Raw genomic sequence first — 21,521 nt, 5'->3', positions numbered from 1 at the left:
TGAATGATATTGTTTAAAAGTGATACCTGCTATATCAAATATTTCGAATAACCTTCGAAAACTAACACAACTACGTTAACGTGTGCAAGCAAAGTTATTTTATGAGACAAATTTTTGGTTAGAGCACAGACTAACAAACGTAACACTGGAATCTAGCTTCATCGCTACAAAAACGATCATTCAAAAATTCCAATCAAATGACAGTCATCGCGCGACAACACTGTCAGGGGCGCTGTCATGTAATCTCATACAAATTTTGTGGTTCCCAATTTAACACATGCATGTATTCTAGCGCTTTTAGTGTTACTAGCGAAAAATACTGGTGTCATCCCAACGATTGAAAATTTGTCCAAACTGTTAAGTCTGTTAGTCTGTAGTTAGAGGTTTGCCTTAAATTTTCAACGATTTTCAATCTCGCTGGTAAAAATGTAACCCTGCTTGTCAGGGCTGGATTTGTGTGCTACGGGGCCCGGAGCAGATATTTTCGTGGGGCATTAAAACATTTAGAAAGACATAAGATAATTGCAAATTATCAAATGACTTCACACTTGGCTGGAAGGTGACGACCGAAAAAAGGTCTTATGCACGCAAAAGTTGTATGGTGCGAAACCAGTACAAAATTGTGCGTTTTTAGTGCAGTTGTTGATGTTGTTTGGAACCCGTACAATGATTGTGTGTTGGGCATAACGCAAATAATGATCTATCGTTTTTTCGATGTATTTGGCAGCTCCAAACTACTACACTTAAAAAGTTTTCACTGATGTTAGTATTACCATGTTGATTTGTACCGGTATTGATAATGTTTTTCAGAAGGTCGCTCTCGTTGAAACAGTGCAACCAGCAATCAATACTGATAATTTGGGTACTGACTAGATTAATGAAAATATTAACTGATCGGTTCACTTTCATGAATCCGGTCATTTGAAAACATCATTGAATCATTAACAATTAAAAAGACATTATGTTTGTTCAAAACATTTTGCATTTAACTATGACTCTGGTTTTGTTCATTTGCATATGATTCCACGTTACTGGCACCAGCGTCACTAAGTTGTGTGGGGAAACATGAATCACTTAAGGTTATTTTGGCTGCAGAGTATTATTAGGGATGAGCAAGTCATTCTTTTTTTTTATTTTATTAAAGACATTTTACATTTATTATGTGCATTCGCAAAATCTCACAGTTATCAACTTTCTTAATGCATTCGTTTTAAATTTAAGTTTAAAAAAATTTTTTTTTTTTTTTAACTATTTGTGCAGTCAGGGTTACACATTTTGTTTCTTAACCCTTTCCGACCGAGCCCACACAATTGTGTAGGTAAAAAATAACGGGTAAACCTAAATCGAAGCAATTCCTATTTAAAAACATTTCCTTGCTCCGGTTTTTTATTTTTCGTAGTAGCTGCGATACTGACACTAGCGCTGTGATCAATAAAACAATGAATAGGACGTTCAAAGAGCGAGAGGGAAGGTTTTGTTTAAGTCACCCTCTACCTACGCAATTATATGGGTCCGGTCGGAAAGGGTTAATAATAAGAAGATTGGACGAATAATTCACGAGTTATCTCCGTGAATGTGAACATAACTCGTCATTTTGATAATGAAACTGGTTTTTTCGAGGAGCTTCAGGAATGTTATGTGTTTGAAAATCTTTCGAACGGTGAATTTCAACAGATGGATGTACAGGGTGTTCAATAAGCTCAAATACATCAACCTTTTATCGTTGTGTAGGTGTGCAACATGGTGCATTCGGTGTATTGGTATTAGTGTCGACTTTAACCTCATATAAAGGCTAACTAACGCGCATAGTGTGGGGTTGCTGACATTTTTTGTTTGTTTACCGCGATGAAAGAGTACCGCTTCCATTGTTCCATTGGAAGCGTGCGGCTAATGTACTGAAGAAGGTTGTTGCCCCGGCACTTCCCTCTGCGGGATCATTACGTCCTTCAACTGGATCGTGCACCGGTTCACATGGCGAATATCGTCCAAGTGTGGTGTCGGAAGAATTTAACTGATTTTTTTCGATGTTTCTGAAAAACGTTTCATGCTCGTCATATAGCATAAAGTGGGCATGCTCCCAGCTAATATGTTTTAAAGGTTCTTAACAAACACTGCCTTAATAAAAATATCTTGTATTTTTTTTTTTTTAACACATTTTAGAAGTGTATTCGAACTTATTGAACAATTTGTAATCAACGACTATTTAACATTAGTAAATGTATTCGTATATAAAATGAAAAATTAAACAGAGTTGATGCCCCCAATAATATTAATCGTTACGTGCTCGACAAAACAAACCACCCCTAAATGCCCGAGGTACCCCCGGATACCCATAGATTAAAACTCTTGCAACTTTGACAATTTTCATTCGATTTTGATAGCTTTAGTACTAAAAGATTCAGTAACTTATCTACTTTGAAATCAGTGCCAGCGGTGCCCCGAAAGAGTTTGTTAATCCCCAGAAATCCGTTTTTTTTCGGAGATATGCTTCGAAACTGAGGATTTTGATGAATATCTGATAGCATTATTGGTATAATTACAATTTATACCTCATATGAGTACTTCCGGAATCGGGATGATGTCCAGACACCTGAAAACGGCCATATTGGCCATTTCCAATATCAAAATGGCGACTTCCGGTTTCTGGAAATAATTTAAAATCGGTCGAATGTCATCGAATATGGGTATTTCCGGAATCGGGATTAGGCCCAGAGACGCGAAATCAACTCCAGATGCTTTTTACCAATGCCCTGTCTGTCTAGCCATTTTTAAGGTGAAACCTCATTGAATCCAAAAACGGCCGACTTCGCATTTTCATAGGGAACGCAATGAGTATTTCCGAGTCTTGTGCTTTTGAAAATTCGAACTGGTGACTCGAAGTCGGCCATTTTTGGATTCAATGAGGTTTCACCTTAAGGCAAGGCTGGGTATACAAAATTCAATTTCCCAATCCAAACAAACTTCCAAATATAATTCTCCAAGGGTACCAGTTGTACTGCCCAATTTTTCTACTTCTATACAAAACCGTCCCTCGTTTGCACAGGTTACAGGTAGTTCGAACATTATGCCGACTAATGTAGGTAGTTCGAAAATAACCTTAGCTGTGGGGTAGACAATAAATAAGGTGGAAAATAAAAATACATTGATTACTCCAGCTACTATTGCTACCGAAAATATTTTTTTTTTAATATTAACTGCCTGGGGCCTATTACGGCAGGTAAACTTTCTTTTCTACAACAGGCAATGTTTGTTCTTATGAACGCCATGTTGCAGGCAAATTCCACGTTTGAAGCAATTCAAATTGGAACAAATTTTACACTTTAAAATGTTTCCAATTTAAAATTTAACAATGATTGTAAATAAATCAATCAAAATTTCAAATTGGAATGCTCGTTCATTGAAAGCCAATGAGAATGAGCTTTTAAATTTTTTAATAGTAAATAATGTGCACATTGCTATTATTACTGAAACGTTTTTGAAACCTAACATCAAATTAAAATATGATCCCAATTACGTGGTTCATAGATATGACAGAATTCAAGGTTCTGGCGGTGGAGTTGTAATTGTAATCAATCGCCGAATCAAACATCGTGCTCTTCCCCATCTTGAGACGAAAGTTAATGAGACTATGGAAATTGAAGTTTAAACTGAACTGGGGATTTTATTTACTGCCGCAGCATAATTACCATTCCAATGCACACGCGAACACAAAAAATATCTTAAAGCTAATTTCGAAAACTTACCACGAATCGTCCAAAATTTTTTATAATCGTCAATTTCAACGCTTAACATCGATCATAGAATAATTCTCAAAGTAATTCCATAGGCAAAATTTGATTCAATGATTGTTCCTCAGGATACTATTCTATTTTATCTCCGAATAGTTCTACAGGTTTTTCTTCTGTAAGAAATCCATCAACAATCGATATGGTACTTACAGATCAAAGTCATGTATGTAAAGAATTGATCACACATGCTGATTTTGATTCTGACCATCTTCCAATAACTTTTTCTGTATCACATGAATCAGTTTTAAAGTCTATCAGTTTTTAAGTCTTAAAACAGAGTTTTAATTATCACAAGGATAATTGGGAAAGATACAAAACTCATATTGAGAATAATTTCAATAATGAGCTTGATTTGCAAAACGAAGTGAATATTGATTCCGCTTCGGAAGCATTGAAATGTGCAATTTTTGATGCCAGGAATTATTCTGTTCCAAAGGCTCAAGTGAAATTTGATTCACCAATAATTGACGAAAATCTTCAACTTCTAATTCGTTTGAAAAATGTCCGCAGACGTCAATATCTACGTTCTCGTGACCCTGATTTTAAAAATATTTATAAAGATTTACAGAAAGAGATTAAACATAGATTTACTCTTCTGAGAAATCAAAATTTTGAGACTAAAGTTGAAAAATTGAAACCATAAACCCTTTTGGAAGCTGTCGAAGATTTTTAAGAAAAGTCTGTTCCAGTTTTAAAAGATGGTAAACGTTTTTCTTGTATCCAATGAACAAAAGGCCCAAAGACTTGCTCAGCAATTGAAAATGAAGTAACACGTCAATATGATTTAATTTCTTCCCAGATTTTTCAACTGCAGAAATAATTGAAACTAACTTGAATGAGATTAAATCAAATATTAAAAATTTAAAAAATATGAAAGCACATGGTGACGATGCAATCTTTAACATATCAATCAAACATCTGCCTGAAAGCACAATGGAATTTTTAGTAAAAATTTGCAATTGCTGTTTCTAAATTGCATATTTTCCCAAATTATGGAAAAATGCAAAAATTACTCCAATTTTAAAGCCGGAAAAGAATCTAGCTGAGGTCTCAAGTTATCGACCAATCAATTTGCTTTTTTCGATTAGTTTGAGAGAATTACTCTTAATAGGATGTAGTCACACATCGATGAATATTCAATTTTTGGAGCTACTCTTTCAGACAATGAAAAAGCATTCGACAGTGTTTGGCATTAAGGTTTGTTTGCGAAATTGTTAATTTTTGATTTTCCCATTTTTCTTATCAAAATTTTTGTCTACCAGAATTCAAAATCTGATAGATTTCCCGTCAGAGCAGGTGTACCCCAAGGTTCAGTCTTGGGTTTAGTCCTGTACAACTTATTCACATCCGATATTCTTGATTTACCTCCAGGGTGCACAAAGTCATTGTTCTGCGATGACACAATGTTTAGGCAACTGCATGTTTAGACAATCCGTGCTAGCAGATACTTCAAACGTGAATCCGGAGAGTCAAGAAATTCAAAAATGACTGCTAAATCGTACACCGCAGAAAACATACGAATAATGGTAAACTCAGTATTACTTTGAAGGTTGTATGTGAAATTGTATTACCAAATTATTATCAAGTTCATTTTTTTAATTTGAGCCTAAAATAAATTGCAAAAATCGAAAGAGTGTGTTTTTATTGGACTGTAAAAAGATGATTGAGAAAGACATGTTTTTTTATGTACAACCTTTAAACAAATTCTCCAAAAGCTTTTATAGCTATGTTTTTGGAGCTTAAATTCTAGGTTTACTTTAATAAAATGTTGCTCTGGGATGCTTAATGAAAAAAGTCATCTCAAGCGTGCAAACGTCTGACATGATTGCACTGATTTTTAAATGAACCTTCGGTAATTAAATATTCGTTATGATTTCAATTGGGCGTAAAAATTATGGCGCGACTTGTAAACTTAACTGTTTACATACTAAAATAAGGGTTCTCTTTTGAAAATCATTCTATACATCTCAAGGTAGCTGTTACATATACAAACATAGAACAACCTGTAACAATTATACGGTTATGTCATATTGTTTAGAACTAAAATCTGCGCTGCTAGGATTGAAAAAAAAAGTAAATAAAAAAATCGGCGGGGAGGGGGGGATAAAATCAACGTCTAGATGATCGTGCGAAGCATACGTGTGATAATGGGAAAAAATCAAGATACAATCGCAATACAATAAACCAACAATGCATAGGAAAATGCTACAGGAAAAGGTTTTTGGGAAGAAACGTAAAACTACAATGTGCAACTGAAAAAAAACGATACATACTTCGCCTCGAGCTGGCACCGTTGCGGCCACTTCGGCGCCGTAGCGCGGGCGGCGGTGAACCGGGCGAACTACCCTTCGGTATAGAATTTGCGCTAGTGTTGCTACTACTACTACCACAGAACGTATAGTTGCGGCTACCGCCGGTAGTGGCGCTTTGGCTATTTGTTGTGCAAGAGCTACTACTACCACTACTGTTGATACTGGTGCTGCAAGTCGTGCTGCCAACTGTAAACGGAATGTTCATAGTGGCCATTTTCAGTGCTGCCAATTTGCTATTATTAACTGCCTGCAGATTTGAGCTTTGCAGCAGTCGACTTATGAACTGCAAATTTGGTGCCGCGTCCTCCAGCTGATTGCTGCCGCTGGCGGAAGTATTGCAGTGAGTTGAGGCCTTTTTCATGTCCATCGGGAGATACTTTTGATCCTCGATAATACTTTCCATCGAACTACGAGCTGGTGTTTGATTTTGGGAATTACTATCGAACGAGTGACCCTCGAATGAGTGGTTGCTATAGTAATTTTGCGGCTCATTTGGCGGATGGCTGGTTGGCGGGGACATGGATGGTAGATAGGAGCATGATTTATTCATATTTTCATAGTTCTGTTTAGTCGAGTGGCCCGAGACAGTGGCTGCTGACATCGATGTCGCATTACCTGCGGTACCGTGCAGCGGACATAAATTACAATGACTTGTCTTGGTACTCTGACCTACGGTGACGATGACGGGCTGTCCCGTCGATGGACAGGTGCACCTTAGTGAGGCTATCGATAAGCTAGAAAACTGCTGATGTCTGCGATTGCCGCCTGGCGGTAAATACTGATGGTGAGCTCCACTCGGGAGCCCATTGTTTGTGAGCCGTATTGCACTTTCTGCCGTCAGAGGGAGAGACCGGGTTCGCTGGTGGACGGGCTGTAAAGAACTGACCAGGATACCGCCGGTGGCATTTTTGCCAAAGAATCCTCCGTCTCCGCTTCCGGTAGGCTGGCCGCTCAAAGTGGAAGGATTGCTACTAACATTGCTACTACTCTGAGAGGACTTTTGTGCTGCCGTGTGGTGGGAAGTCGAATGACTATGAGGAGAATGGCTTAGCATGGGGGTGGCGCTTGGTAATGATAAAGCTCTTTGATGTAATATCACTGCGGATGTAACTGCGGATTAGAGATAAAAAGAAAGAAAAAACGAGAAACGAAAAAACAATCACAGTGACACAACTCGACAGGACATTTATTTGTGTAGAATAGGAAACCATTTGAGAGAAGATGTAGTAGTGTTAGACGGAGAGCTGAGAAGTGGAGACTTTTCTGTTAAGTGTGGAAATCGTGACTGTTTTGGTCTTTACTCCACTATTCGTTTTCATTCGATCTACGATCCGCGGTTCATGGTGTTCCTAAGAAAGTTGTCCATTACTGTCAAATCAGTCCAAACACAGCTTTTCCGTTGTTGGTTAGTCCACTGAAGTCACGGGTATCGTGCGTTAATCATACTATCATGCAGCGATTATCCTTCGCTTTTCACTATTGTGTCATCATCCGTCAGAGAAATAGTATTATTTATCCAAAATTCATTCAAGTCATATGTCGAGCATGTGTGTCTTCCTCAGAGTTTCTTGATTGTGGATCGGTTGCTTGTGTGAGTAAATTCGTCACTTCGATATTCCACGTGTGAGTGAGTTATCAAAAACATTAATGGGAAAAGATATTCATTAATCAGTAAAGGATGATTTTTCGCATTAACCAAATGAAATAACAGAAGGGAAGAGTTCACTTTAGAGGAAAGTTTCTTATTGTTATAATCAATTTAAAATATGAAAAGATTAATTACGAATATAGGAAAAAAATACTATCGAATAATCAAAGTCGCCTAGAGGAGCTCAGGTAAAATGTAAACGAAGAATGAAACCCGACAATGTTCGGTTTCGTTCTTCACTGGAAAAATCAATGTGTTCTAGAATTTTTTTCATAACCGGACATAAGCTAATATGTACAAATTTCAATGAATATTTTTTTGTAACTTGACAAAATGCCAGGCATGCCTAGGGAAGAATTTGATAGGAGGGAATACAGATAGAATTTTCATTTGATAGTCCGACCTCAGAAATTATTGTTAATGTACGACAAAGGAAAACGACGATAGAAGATAAAGATTGAAATGATATAAAACAGGAGTTATTCCTAGCATAGTTGTTGATGAACGTTGCAACTGATTTCGAGTAGACATACGCTGGTGGTACAGGCGGATCGAGCACGGTACGGGTTATTTAGCTGGTATAAACATATTAGTCACTGGGTAAATACTGCTACTTCATGTTAATTAAATAGTTGCTAGTAGCTAACCTACTGGCGCGGCGCAGGTTAGCATTTGCATTTAATGTGAGATCATTTAACCGGTTAATATTCGTCTTTTTTGCTGTAATTTGTAATTGTTACATCTGCGGATGCGTTGATGAAGTTACCACTAGGAGCTACACTTGAATAACCTAATAATATTTAATTGAACCCGGTACGTTACTGGTTGAGTTTAGTTATTTAGAATCTACAGTCTAGTAAACATTATTTTTGCAAAAAAAAAATGGTATAAACTTGAATCAAACTTCATTCATTTTAAAATTGCTAATTTCCTTTGAAGCAGTCAAAAATCTCCTCCAAGTTAGAATTTATAATACGCAGAAATTTCACGTGTTTTGTTTTTTTTCTCAATGGTATGTATGGGAAAAATTTGACCTTTGAAATTTATTTAGCGATAGGGATTAAAAGTTTCGTCTTCTCACAAAAAAAATCCATACAAAATTTCAGCTCAGGAAGGCATGTTCATGAGGACTCGATATCGATTCTTTTAAACCAAATGTTATAGAAAAGCATGAAACGTCGAGATTTGGTTAATTAAGGAGAAAAGTTTCTCAGAGCAAAATCCAGTTTCTGGGACCTAATTCTCAGCAGTATAAAATATGAAACATTAAAAAAATGACGTTCAAATTTCGTTTAACGGAAGTCTCAAAAGCTTCGTCTTTTCGAATAAAAAATCACCACTAAAAGTTTCAGCTAATTGGACTGTGGTGTCTCAAAGCAGTCAAAGTTTCACTTTTTAGGCCGATGGAAAAATGCACGGATAGAGTAGTTCATGAAATTGTTCAAATCAATTTTGAAACTTCTAGAACTGATTTTGCTTAAAAAAAATTAAATTGAAAAAGTGAGACAACACCAGATATTGATGATTCATGTCTTTTTAAGACATTTACTATAATCGACATCGAAAATTTCATGCTTTTCCACCGCTTAAAAATTTTGACCGCTCTGAGGAACGACTTCTGGAAGTCCAATTGCAAGGGTCTAGTTAACGTTTCAGACCTGTTTTCTGGGACATGTAAGACATAAGTCCCCGTACGCGCGGAGAGAATAACTACCACCCGGAATAAAGTCTGTTACTAGATTGATTTTGTAAAATAAATCCTACTTGAACCTAACGTACCAAAAACCCCGGAGAGAAACAATTCCCTTTTCCGATTTTTTCCTTGTTCTTTTGAGGTTTTTTTTTATTCTTAGCTTCGTTTCTAATACTTATAGTTACCAACGAGGAGACCCTTATCGCTACTCTCTGCGGCCTTTTCTCCCCTGGGAATGAAGGTGTCTAGTACCAGCACTTTATTCCAGAGAAGGAATATTGGAAAAATATATTATTTTAGACTATGCAACGGAAGGTTGTATCGAATGTCTGTCTGCCTGTGGAATGGAATTTTGTGACTATACTTGGTTCTGAGAAAGAGGCTACGGCATGATTGAGCATGAATTTTGCGTTATTACTTTTTCGAGAAGACGAAACTTTTGAGACCTACCGCTAAATGCAATTTGACAAGTCGATTTTCATTACAACTCAACTGTTTATTTCATGCGATAAACGTCGATTGAACGTTATTTTCGAATTGACTGCAAAAGCTACGGTTTATTTAAACAGCTCGTGTGTTGTGCGGTAAGCGGTATGTCCAATGATAGCAGGAAAATACCTATTTTTTACGATTTTCTCTACTCTCTATCTGCAAAACTCCCCCGAATTCATATCCCTATTGCAACGCAAGCCCGTAGTGAGAGTAAGTGATGTGAGTGCACTAAATCACTGTTTTCATAATTTCACTTTGCTACAAGATAGTCATTGCACAATGGTTCAGAAACCGAATTTAGGGGGAAATGTGGATCTAAAGCTGGATAGAAATATTCCAGAGTAAAATTTTCTTTTTTGAAAGCTGTTATATAAGTGCCTCTATTCAAATTATCAAATTATTGAAAGCTAGGGCGACCCAAATTTTGATGAAATCAATTATCTTTTTATTTTAACAGATAGAAAAAATCTTCTATAATGTTATAGCCTCGTTTATTTGAAGCCACTTTTTAGAAAAATAAACGATTATGATCGAAGGACACTGATTTCTCTCTCTCTCTCTCTATCTTCCTTTCTCTCTCTATCTGTCAGACTCTTTATCTTTCTCTCTTTCCATCTATCTTTCTCTCTCTCTCTCTCCCTATCTTTCAATCTTTCTCTCTCTCTATCTCTCTTTATCTTTCTCTCTTTTTCTCTCTATCTTTCTTTATCTTTCGCTTTTTCTTTCTATATGTTTCTCTCTATCTTTCTGTCTCTCTCTCTTCACTTGTCTCTCTCTGTCTCTCTCTATTTACCTCTCTATCTATCTCTTTCTCTCTCTCTCTTTCTCTCTCTCGCTATCTCTCTTTCTCTTTCTCTGTATTTCTCTCTCCCTCTATCTCTCTCCATCTCTCTCTTCCTCTCTATCTTTTTTTTCTCTCTCTTTTTCTCTCTCTTTCTTTCTCTTTATCTCTTTTTCTTCTCTCTCTCTCATTCTCTATCTTTCTCTCTTTCGCTCTTTCTCTCGCTCTCTCTCTCTATCTTTTTTCTCTCTCTCTCTTTCTCTTTCCCTCTCTCTATCTTTCTCTCTATATTTCTCTCACTCAAGCTGCCTCTCTCTTCAATATTGTCAAAATTCATATTCTTTTCATTAGCTATGTGCGATGTATCCCGCTTTTCTAACCAATTCAACAAAAAGACCAATGCATCATACTTTTGACGGAGAATTTAATTTAATTTTTCTCTTTCCCTCTCTCTATCTTTCTCTCTATATTTCTCTCACTCAACCTGCCTCTCTCTTCAATATTGTCAAAATTCATATTCTTTTCATTAGCTATGTGCGATGTATCCCGCTTTTCTAACCAATTCAACAAAAAGACCAATGCATCATACTTTTGACGGAGGATTTAAAGGAGAATTAATTGTTCTATCCCGAACATGGTGAAACAATCAATATTCAACGGATCGAACGGATGACGAGACCAAGGTCCAGAAACAGTGGCATATGGCGGAGAAAAAAGTGCTCTATCACCAAAACAACGCTCTCGCTCATTCTGCTCGCGATGCGACCAATCAATTGTAGTAATTGCGCTTCGAACTGGTTCTCCAACCTCCGCATTCGCCAGATTCAGCCCCGAACGATTGTTTCCTGTTTCCTGTGGGTAAATAACATCCGGTATTCGATACACACATCCTTCAGTATACAGCCGCTCCATTACAGAGTTTGCTCTTTGCACGCAAGCTGTCGGTGAGGTGCCAACAGTCTGTATTTTACTCCTAACGCTTATTGTTCCTACAGCCTTTTATAACTGCCGTCACACAACATTCATCATTGAAAATTAAAAAAAGGAGAAAAAATTTCTCCAGTGGGTTTAGGCGAAATGCGCTCTTCGTGTAGTGCTGAAACGAACGTCTACATAAAAAACAACTTCTCCTTTCTTCTACATTCGCTATCCCGAACACACCCTCCAAATAGTTTTTCGGTTCCTTTTGTGATGCTCTGTTGCCAATACGTTTTCAATGTTATTACCCGACTGTCAGCGCGAGTAGCTATCACAAACACACAGCAAAAGTATTTTGAGAAGATAGTAAAAAAGGTTGTACTTTTGAAATGTCTGGTTCTAACGCAACCGCACAAAATTCTTGACAAAAAGTAAAAAATTCTCTTAGTGTAACGAACTGCGAACAACGTTAAGAACATAGTTGCTTCGATGATATCTACACAATCACCTAATGGTTTAAATCTGTTTCCATAAACATTATCAACGAAATAAGCGTCAACAGTATGTGTTAACTCAGATAAAATGATAAGACATTAATTTTTCTACACAAAAAAATAACGCTTGAATTGTCATCAGGCTGGTGCCTGGCTCTCAAATTGAAATTTTATCATTTCTAAATATTAGAATCTCGAAAGACAAAAAAAAACACCAAAGATTGTGTCATTTATACAACACTTTCTCTGTGGAGGACCATATTGTCTTTTTTGCATATTCTTCCAGCCTTGATGACTTAACTGTTATTCAGCTTTGTAGTCACCCATGAACAAAACGAAGATTGATGTCATTCACAACGAGCGTGATTGAGAATGATTCATTCAGTCAGTGATGAATGATAAAACAGTGAAATGTTTTTTAAAAGCTAAACACAAAAACAAGATTTTTAAGAGCTCGGAAAAGGCATCAACGATTTTTTAGACAAAACAAATTGCTCACATGCCGATAATGCTGACACTGATAATGATTTTGATAAAAAAGTGATTGGAAGATTCTATTTCACCTCATCTCCGCAGTGGTTAAAGACTTGCAGTCATCATGTTTCGAACATTCAGTATCAACAGCATCTTGGCGATATTGAGGGTGATAGCAGCATTTATGGCGTGGTTTTCCCCGACTCAGAGGTGAACTGAGAACTTTTGCAGACTGCTGGTGTACAATCATGCAGGAGCAATTCAACGTGTTTTTTTTATCAAAACATAACATTTTACTTTGTTAAATTGTCACACAATGTAGTTAGTCTGAACATGAGTTCTATTAAAGCTGGAGTAGGAAATATTACTGTATGTGTTTGAGATCGTTGCAAATGAATTCCAATTTGCAGCTTATAGTTTGGATAAGCGAACTCAGAAAACAACGCATGGTTTAAATGAAACTTATCTCGAATTAGGTTTGATTTGCAGAAACAAACTGTATGTAAAATGGCAATACGGGAACAGGAAACAAACATAAAAAAACTCGTTCATCCCTCGATCAATCCGGGCTGATTCTTATTGTTACAAGTACCTGACACTGAGTGTCGCCGGAGGGAGTTTCGTAGACGCCACAGTGGGATCGTCGACAGAAACAGTGGATTGGTGACGGAATTATTACTTAGGGCAGTCCGTGTGTGTCGCGAAATGGCGGCCAACGAAAGAGACGATCCGGACGCGTTCGTGCCGATTGTGGTCAGCTGCGGCGGTACTGGAGGTGGTAACATTGCGTACAGCTGGGGCGGTGCACCAGTAGTAGTGGATGAGGTAATGGCCGTCTGGATGCTGGCAGTGGATGAACAGCAGGACGAGGAATCGGATCCGCCACTGCTGCCGCCGTTGGTCACCGACGAAAGTGAAGTCGTGGACGACACCAGCATCATCGGTGGCTGGTTGTGGTAGTCACGAAATTTTCCCATCGACGGCGACGGAGGCAGCAGCATTGCCGTCGACGCGCAAGAGGATTCTGTTGCTAATAGATTGGCGAGTATTGCATTTGAGAATTTCGAGTTTTTATGACAGTTAGCAAAGAAAAGAAGAGACTCATATATTTGTTGATCGATTACTAGATTTTTTTTTTTAAATTATATTTGAAAAAAGTGTTTTGTTACAAAATACCCGAAAACAATTTTGCGAATGAAATGTCAGCACTTCCATTGTTTCAGGGGCTTTGTGTGGATATCGAAAGAGTATTGAGTTATGCTTTTGGATCGTAAGCTCTGTTGAAGCGCACGCTAAAGAACTAACAGAAGCTACAATATTCAAAATTGAGGATTTTTTAAAGTTCAATACAATTTGCTAAAGAGGCAATTATGTTTATTTATGAAGATGAAAATTGCGATCTCGGATATGATAAAAATGCTTAAAAGCATAAAATTTTCTAAATATTGTAGATGTTAAAAAACAAACTGCTACTCAAAAACTTGTTTTAAATTTAAAAACAAAACGCAAGGGTTTTGGAAATGTAATGAAATTTAGCCCACGGATTCTAAAGGTTTGTCTTGTAATTGATCGTCACAAAATAACGCATTGAATAACTGTTAAATCATAAGATTCACCATGTCAGTGATTGGCAATGCCTCGATTATTAATCATCAGAAATCAATAGTGAACAAAGCCCAAAATTATATTTTAAGTTTTTCCACAAAATTCTTTCGACTATTCAGTTTAGAGCTTTAATAATGATATAATACTTTATGAAGAGCTCACAAAAAATTCGACATAAAAACAAAACATAGCAACAATATGAAAGTTCCAGAGTTTTGTTGCGAGAAATATTGTAAGATATGTCGAATCCAAAGTCAAGTTTCCAACGGATTTATCCACTTTTATGGATTGTTAGAACCGAAAGATTCGTTTCCCGGATACAATCATTTTGCATGGTTCAGTTTTGATTGTAAAATTGAGGTTTTGTTTTTCTATGGTTCGCGATTAAATAATCTCTTGTTAATTGAGTGATTGCGCGAATGCATGGGCATCAAAATCAGCGTGATTAATCGCAAATTAGATCAGAATGATGGATGAACGATGTGCAATTCAAGTTCTAGCCAATGGAACTTGTATATCATAAACTGTTCAGCTCTACGGTGATTATGTATTCATGCATTAGCGATAAAACAGCGCAGATTTAGTATAAAATTAACAAAAAAAAACTAATAGGCAGCACAAACAGTAATTAGAACTTAAGCAGGATTAGTAAACATGCCAATACTTCTACTGAGAAAATCATGCTACATCTCACAAGAGAATATGGAATCTATAACAAAGCGTATCACATGCAATAAGGAATAATTGTTGAAAGTCACATCGAAATAAAACTAAACTAAGCTCGAAGTTACATCCAAAGCTTTCTGGCTAATAAGTTGCTTTGCAGTATAAAAATTATTTAATGTTAGTCCCCCTTCTTTATCGATAATCGTGTTCTTCATCCAATTGTATAAATCTTATCAACTAATAAACGGAATGCAATTAAAATAGTGGAATGAATGAAAAGATTGTTTATGTGTTCTTTTTTGTTTAGCGGAGGCGCATTGAGACAGGTTTAGCGGGTGTCTTTTATGGAATGAAGGTTTTTTTAGTTAAGAATCAGCTTGACATAAAACAGTATATTATGGGAAACAGTTTTGTTTTTATTTCAAAATACTAAACAAACGAATTATAGATGAACGAATTGGGTAAACATGGATAAGACACAAGCAATGATGATTAATGAGTCTCGCGAGATCAGGGAGTTAAGGGATAGTAAAAGCTTTTTTGCCTAATTACAGATGGATTTGGGGTAAAAAAGTTGCTTTCTGTGTTTTTAGCTAATCAAGTTATATTATGTCAAAAAAGTAAGATAGCTTCATTCTGATGTTTCAATATTTAGATGGGTAATCCTCGAAAACGTGCCATACAAAAACTTGCTAAATGACCGTTTTAGCCTAAATTGCAACGTCGCTGAGATATCGATTTATGTGGAATTGAAAAGATTAATAAAAATTGAAACTTTCATGAAATCTTTTGTTTTATCAACAAATCTAACTTTCTAAAATCAATTAAATTTTTCTAAGGCAACTATTTTATTCCAAACCAAATACATCGATGTTCCATCGGTTCCGCGAACAAAGAGCCAAAACAGTTTCGAAAATTTTGAGTTACTTCACCGATAGCACATTCCTCGAATTTCGACTAATCGAGTACAATAAAGGGAAATATAGGGAAAACATAACAAAAATAAAAAGGCAAACAAAAAATAAAACGTCGCTGGTTGGTAAAGGTGGCAAAAATGCGAGAACGGAATCCGAAACGATAGAGCAAGGATAAAAAGTAAAGACAGTGAGAATGTGAAAATAAAACTGAAAAGAGTAATATTGATAGAATTTTCGAAAATAACAGTAGCGTACCATGATCATCACTTGGAGACGGAAAATCAGTGGTGGTGGCAGTGTTGCCACTGCACACACTGGCAGTGCTGGCGAATGATGGCGTGCCAGTAGCACCAAGACCAACAGGAGCTCCAGTGTGATGCTGGGTCAGCTGTGCAGCTTGCGAATTACCCCCGGTCTGCGGTGGTTGGATGGAACTGTACATGGACAAGGATGAAGCGCTACCCTCCTCTTCTTGAGGAGGATCCAGCTTAGGTTTCTTTATGGAAGTTTTACCGCTGGACAGCGTCGGAGAGGAATAGAAAAACAGGGGTGAGCCGGGAATGGGAAAACCGGGGGGTCCACCGATCGTCTGACCACTACCGAGAGCAGCAGCCTGATGGCTCGTACTGGCAGGGATAGAGGTAGTAGATGTGCATAGCTTGTCCGAATTTGGTTGATGGTTTTGATTGGCTTTCAAATTTTGACTGGAATTTGGATTTTGTGGGACCATAACTACTGTATTAGTGCTAGTAGCCGACGAGGAGGATTCGGAACCCTGTGCATTAGATGCATGTGAAGAGCTTTGATCTTCTGTAAGATGCAGCAAAATTGAATTAATTAACACTTATTGGCTCTGTTCGAATATGGGACGGTATTTTTTTTTGTTTAGTGTTGTAGCTGGACCTAATAAAATTTGATCGTGTTTTATTTACAGAAAAAAATTAACAATAACGAAAAATATCTCCACATTCCGTTTAAACTGTGTCCAACACTTCGAAATGGAATAGTAGCTTTACTGATTTTTTGGGCTTGAATACTGCATAGAGACACAGAAAAAAGGGACTGTAGAAGAAAATTAGTGAGAATTGAGCTCAAATCACTAATTCTACTACCAAACAAATCGAATCTATTAACAGTAAAATGTAACACCAAAATAAAACTGTTGTATTATAATAACACCTATGTTTAATTAAACAAAAAAGATAGCTGGAACGCAGAACTTAATCTGGATAACTTTCAATTGTATGTGTTGTATTAAAAACCAGTAAAAATTTTGATAAAGAAATTGCAGTAAAAGTCACAAAACCAAAAGAAAGAAAAGTACGATGCACTCGAGAACAACACATAGAATATAAAAGTAACAGAGAAAACCCTTTGCTTCGAACTAGCGAGAAAAAACGGAACATAACAGAACAACTGATTGGTGAGAATCTACTCTAAGTCTCCCTACTGGAGGTGCAACGTGTGTGGAACGTTATCAAACGTATTACTACAGATAAATGAAAATACATAGTGAAGACACCGAAAAAAGGAGACAGAGTTTCTAGAACAGAACGCTTGGGGGGCGGGAGCAAAGGATGGGTAGGTGTAAAAAGATATCAACAGTGTGTTATTGTAAGGTAAATATAAATAGCAGGTTGAATGATCCAAACTCGCACTACTCACCACCAGAGGGAGAAAAGTTGATCGGTCTCGGGCCCGCATGAGTCGCGTGGCGGTTGATGAACGGCGTTGGCTTCGTAACTGCATTTTCCGACGAGGAACGATCCCGCATGGGACCGAGCGTGTCGTCTTTGCTTTTTGCAGACCTGGAATGGGGAACATTTGCAGTTCAACGTTGAAATGACTTTTGTAGATTTTTTCTTTCACACCGACATGTGATAAAATGACGTTTATTTTGTTTGTTAAAAATACCCAAACAACTTATTTTTATATTAATACAATTGCACCAAGTAGGGCTTACGTTATGCAACAAAACTTTACTGAATTTCTACAGAAATCATGCTTTTTCGATTTGGCAGAAATTTTACATACTTATCTCAAAAGAACAATACTATCATTAGTCCCAAAAAAATTTAAAAAAACAATTTTTGAAGCCGCAAAGGTGACATTTACCCTCAATCGGAGATCACAAGTAGTCTCGAGTGAACTTCTTATTTGTATTTGTAAAAATTTCCTACTAACTCAAGAAATATTGACAGTTTTATGTGATACCTGCGTAACATGCCAGGCGATTCGTAGTCTTTCTTGAGTGTTGAAGTGTTTATCAATTTAAAAATAATACAAAGAATTCGTACGATCAATTGTTATTGCATCATTTTTTTTTTATAAAAATAATATTTATTTCATGTCTTCTATGTTACAGTATGTTACATTTTGATTTATTTGTATTTATTATCCGTTATCACGGTCTTAATATAATTTCAGCCATTTTCCGAAACACGTTTTGGAAAACTTTCTGTTGTTCCATCTCTCTTCTCTTATATTTTTCTTTAGTATATATAAACTGCTATTTGGATAACTACGCATAATATATGTATAAGTAAACATTACTATTCAAAGAACTGCCTTCAGTCTTTTGCTTTTTGTATTTATATTCCAACTTAAAATATCTTCAGGATCTGTGGCAACTATTTTCAAACGGTTTTTTAAAATATCATTTAACCATAGTCGGATTGTATGTGTGCGGACACATTCCTTAAAAATATGCTTGTTAGTTTCTGGTACAGCACAGCTATCACAGAGATTATTGGGAAGTCTTCCTATATTGTATTTAACCAATTTATCTTTAGAAACTATCAAATCGTTATACAGCAAAAACATTTGAGATTTACACTCACTTGGAATAAAATTATGTGAGAGATTTTCCCATATGTTTTCCCAACTTAGGTTTGGGAATATGGTTTCTATTATAGGTCGAATATTCCGCTCATCCAGAAAATATAAGTATATCTTTTTAACTGAGTCCAGCGCAGGATTTCCTTTAACTCGTCTAGCAAGCTGCAACCATTCTTTCGTGTTTCTCCCCAGAGACTGCATTTTTTGATGATTTCGCATAATTGTATCCTCATTGTTAGGATCTCCTCCCAAGTTTAAAATATTCTTTATGAATAAAGCTTTGGCCTTAGACTCTACGTCAATAAGTTTTATACCACCTTTTTTGAAATCCAAGTACAATTGGTTGCGTTCAACTTTGAACAACTGTTTTGAACCCCAAATGAAGCCACCAACATTTTTCAACAATTTTGCAAGGTGTTGGTTGTTCGGAGGAAAAACTTGGCAGATGTACCATAGCTTTGAAAGCAAAAATATGTTCACAAGCCATGTTTTCTGTATCAAATTGAGGTTCCTGGTTCTATGCAAACTCAATCTAAAGTGAATATCTTCAATTATCTTATCAAAATTGTGTTTGATAGTTAACGACCATTGTCCCGATAAAAGTATACCTAGAACTTTAACCTCTGCGACTTCTTCGAACTGTTGTGGCCCACTCTTTGCGTTATTGATTCAGATAAAGGATGATTTCTCCATGTTTAACTTTATACAGGATATATCGGCGTAAGAGTTGAAAATTCGAAGAACCAAATCAAACTCCACGTCGTCCCTGAGAAACATTACTAGATCATCCGCGTAGGCTAATACCCGAATAAATTTGCCAGATACTAGAACACCACGGACATTCTCAGAAATTTTCCTGATTAAGGGCTCAATGTACAGTACGAAAAGTACCATGCTGAGCGGACAGCCCTGTCTAACAGAGCTTTCAATTTTTATATCAGAAGTCATGAATCCGTTGAAGAGCACACGTGATGTGGCGTTGGTATATAATTGCCTAATACAGTTAATAAATTTTTCTGGAATTCCGAACTTTTTTAAAATCAACCACAGAAAATTGTGGTTCACTTTGTCAAAGGCTTTTTCAAGATCAGTATTGAGAATGAACCCTTTAAAACGTTTGGATGCTTGTGCCTTTGCAATGATTGATCTCAACTGTTTTACGTTTTCTACACATGACTGTTCTTCTGTACACGCTATCTGACCTGGTCCTAATAGCGTTTCAATAACAGAATGTAAACGACGTGCTAAGATCTTAGTGAATATTTTGTAGTCCGTATTAAGCATGGAGATTGGACGAAACTGATCTAACTTTTCTGCGTTTTGAGTCTTAGGTATTAGCATAATGATTCCTTCAGAGAACTCTTTCTGTTGCTCCAATGAACCATCAAGGTATCCATTGAACAGGAAAAGCAATTCATTCTTGAGTTTATCAAAGTTTGATTCATAAAACTCATACGATAACCCATCAGGTCCAGGGCTTTTCTTCTTGGTGGCTTTCTGGATAACTTCCCTCAACTCTTCTTCTAGTATCGGCCTTATTAAGTTTTCAGCTTGTTGTAAATCAAGCGATTTGGTAATAGAGTTCAACATTAAGTTTATGCTTTGCGCATTCGGCGAAATATTTTCACGACGGAACGTTTCAGTGTAAAATTTGACAATAACTTCCCTCAATTGACTAGTTTCTTTAATATATTCATTCCCGATCTTCAACTGAAGTGAAGTTGATTGTCCAAACTTATGGAGTTGGTTTGAAACATGATATAGGCTTAGTTTTTCATTTTCTAACATAGATATTCCTGAAAACCTAGTACTGTAATATTCAATTCTCTGTAGCTCAATACTCATGAGCTTAGATTTGACCAATTGTAATTCGTTTTTGACGTCGATGCCTTTGCATCTGTCGGCAGCCAACATGTTCAGTTTCCAATAGCCACGGCCTCGAAGGCACAGACAATTGGAATCAACTTTAAATGACATTACTACAGCCATGTGGTCTGAAAAGGCAACTGGCACTGTTTGTACGGCAAGCACCTTGGCTAAAAAACTTTGTGTAGCATAAAACCTGTCTAAACGCGACGCTGAATCAGCACGGAAAAATGTAAATTCTGTGTGTGTACCCTTGAGTTCAGAAGCTATATCTTTCAAATGTAGCGTTTAAGTTAAATTTCTAAGTCCATTACTCATGTTGGCAAGCGCGCTTCGGCTATCGCGTTTGTTAAGTATGCAGTTAAAATCTCCCCCCACTACGGTGTGTAGATTATTACCTTTTACTACGTGGACTGTCATTTGATTTCTAAACAAATCATCCCTTTCACGTTTTTTGTTTGTTCCTGAGTGTGCATACACGTTGATCAAGTTGATATCATCACAAATGATTGATAATATCCTGCCACTTGGATCATAAATCACACTTCTAAATCCTTGGTTCCGTCTCACTAAAATTGCTGTTCCTTTGTTCTGATTACTAATGTTGACGAAAGCTCTATGCGTATTAATAAAAGAAAAATCTTCAAACGTAACTTCTTGCAGAAACACGAAGTCTAAATTTTCGTTAAAAATTTAATTTGAAGAAAAAAAACTCAACTAATAAACTAATAAAGATACGATTTCGCTCTACATATATGGTAAATTCAATTTGAGTGCTAAGAGGGCAATCCATTTAGTGAGCTAATAAGGTATTCATTTGGTGAGTTTTTTCCCTATCTTCCGACAACCGTCTTGGTCATTGGTGAGCGCGATTTGAATTGTGGTCATTAATAATATTAACATTAATAACAATAATATTATTATTACTTTTATTGCCGTAAAATATACACACAAAAAACACCGAAAGCTGCTCCGCTGTTCCAACAAAATTGTTTTCCTGCGGTTAGGTCTGTCATTCGGACTGGTTTA

General features: G+C 36.7%; 1 protein-coding gene across 11 annotated transcripts in view; it reads right to left on the bottom strand.

The window, feature by feature from the left end:
• The window catches only part of LOC129732282 (insulin receptor substrate 1), a 376,321-nt gene that overhangs the window by 32,643 nt on the left and 322,157 nt on the right, over positions 1 to 21,521 (bottom strand). For 5 of the 11 annotated variants that reach the window (XM_055693013.1, XM_055693012.1, XM_055693008.1 and 2 more), the window contains exons 5-7: positions 17,454 to 17,596; positions 16,044 to 16,598; positions 6,062 to 7,210 (exon numbers count right to left, since the gene is read on the bottom strand). In XM_055693013.1, coding sequence (XP_055548988.1) covers positions 6,062 to 7,210; positions 16,044 to 16,598; positions 17,454 to 17,596 — 1,847 coding nt within the window. Of the gene's footprint in view, positions 1 to 6,061; positions 7,211 to 13,192; positions 13,631 to 16,043; positions 16,599 to 17,453; positions 17,597 to 21,521 lie in introns of all 11 variants that reach the window. The other 6 variants (XM_055693015.1, XM_055693016.1, XM_055693017.1 and 3 more) reach the window with 5 other exon arrangements.

Source organism: Wyeomyia smithii, chromosome 3 (genome assembly GCF_029784165.1).
Source record: "Wyeomyia smithii strain HCP4-BCI-WySm-NY-G18 chromosome 3, ASM2978416v1, whole genome shotgun sequence".
Lineage (NCBI taxonomy): Eukaryota > Metazoa > Arthropoda > Insecta > Diptera > Culicidae > Wyeomyia > Wyeomyia smithii.
Note: the sequence above shows the minus strand (reverse complement) of the source record. Positions and strands in the feature narration are given on the sequence as shown.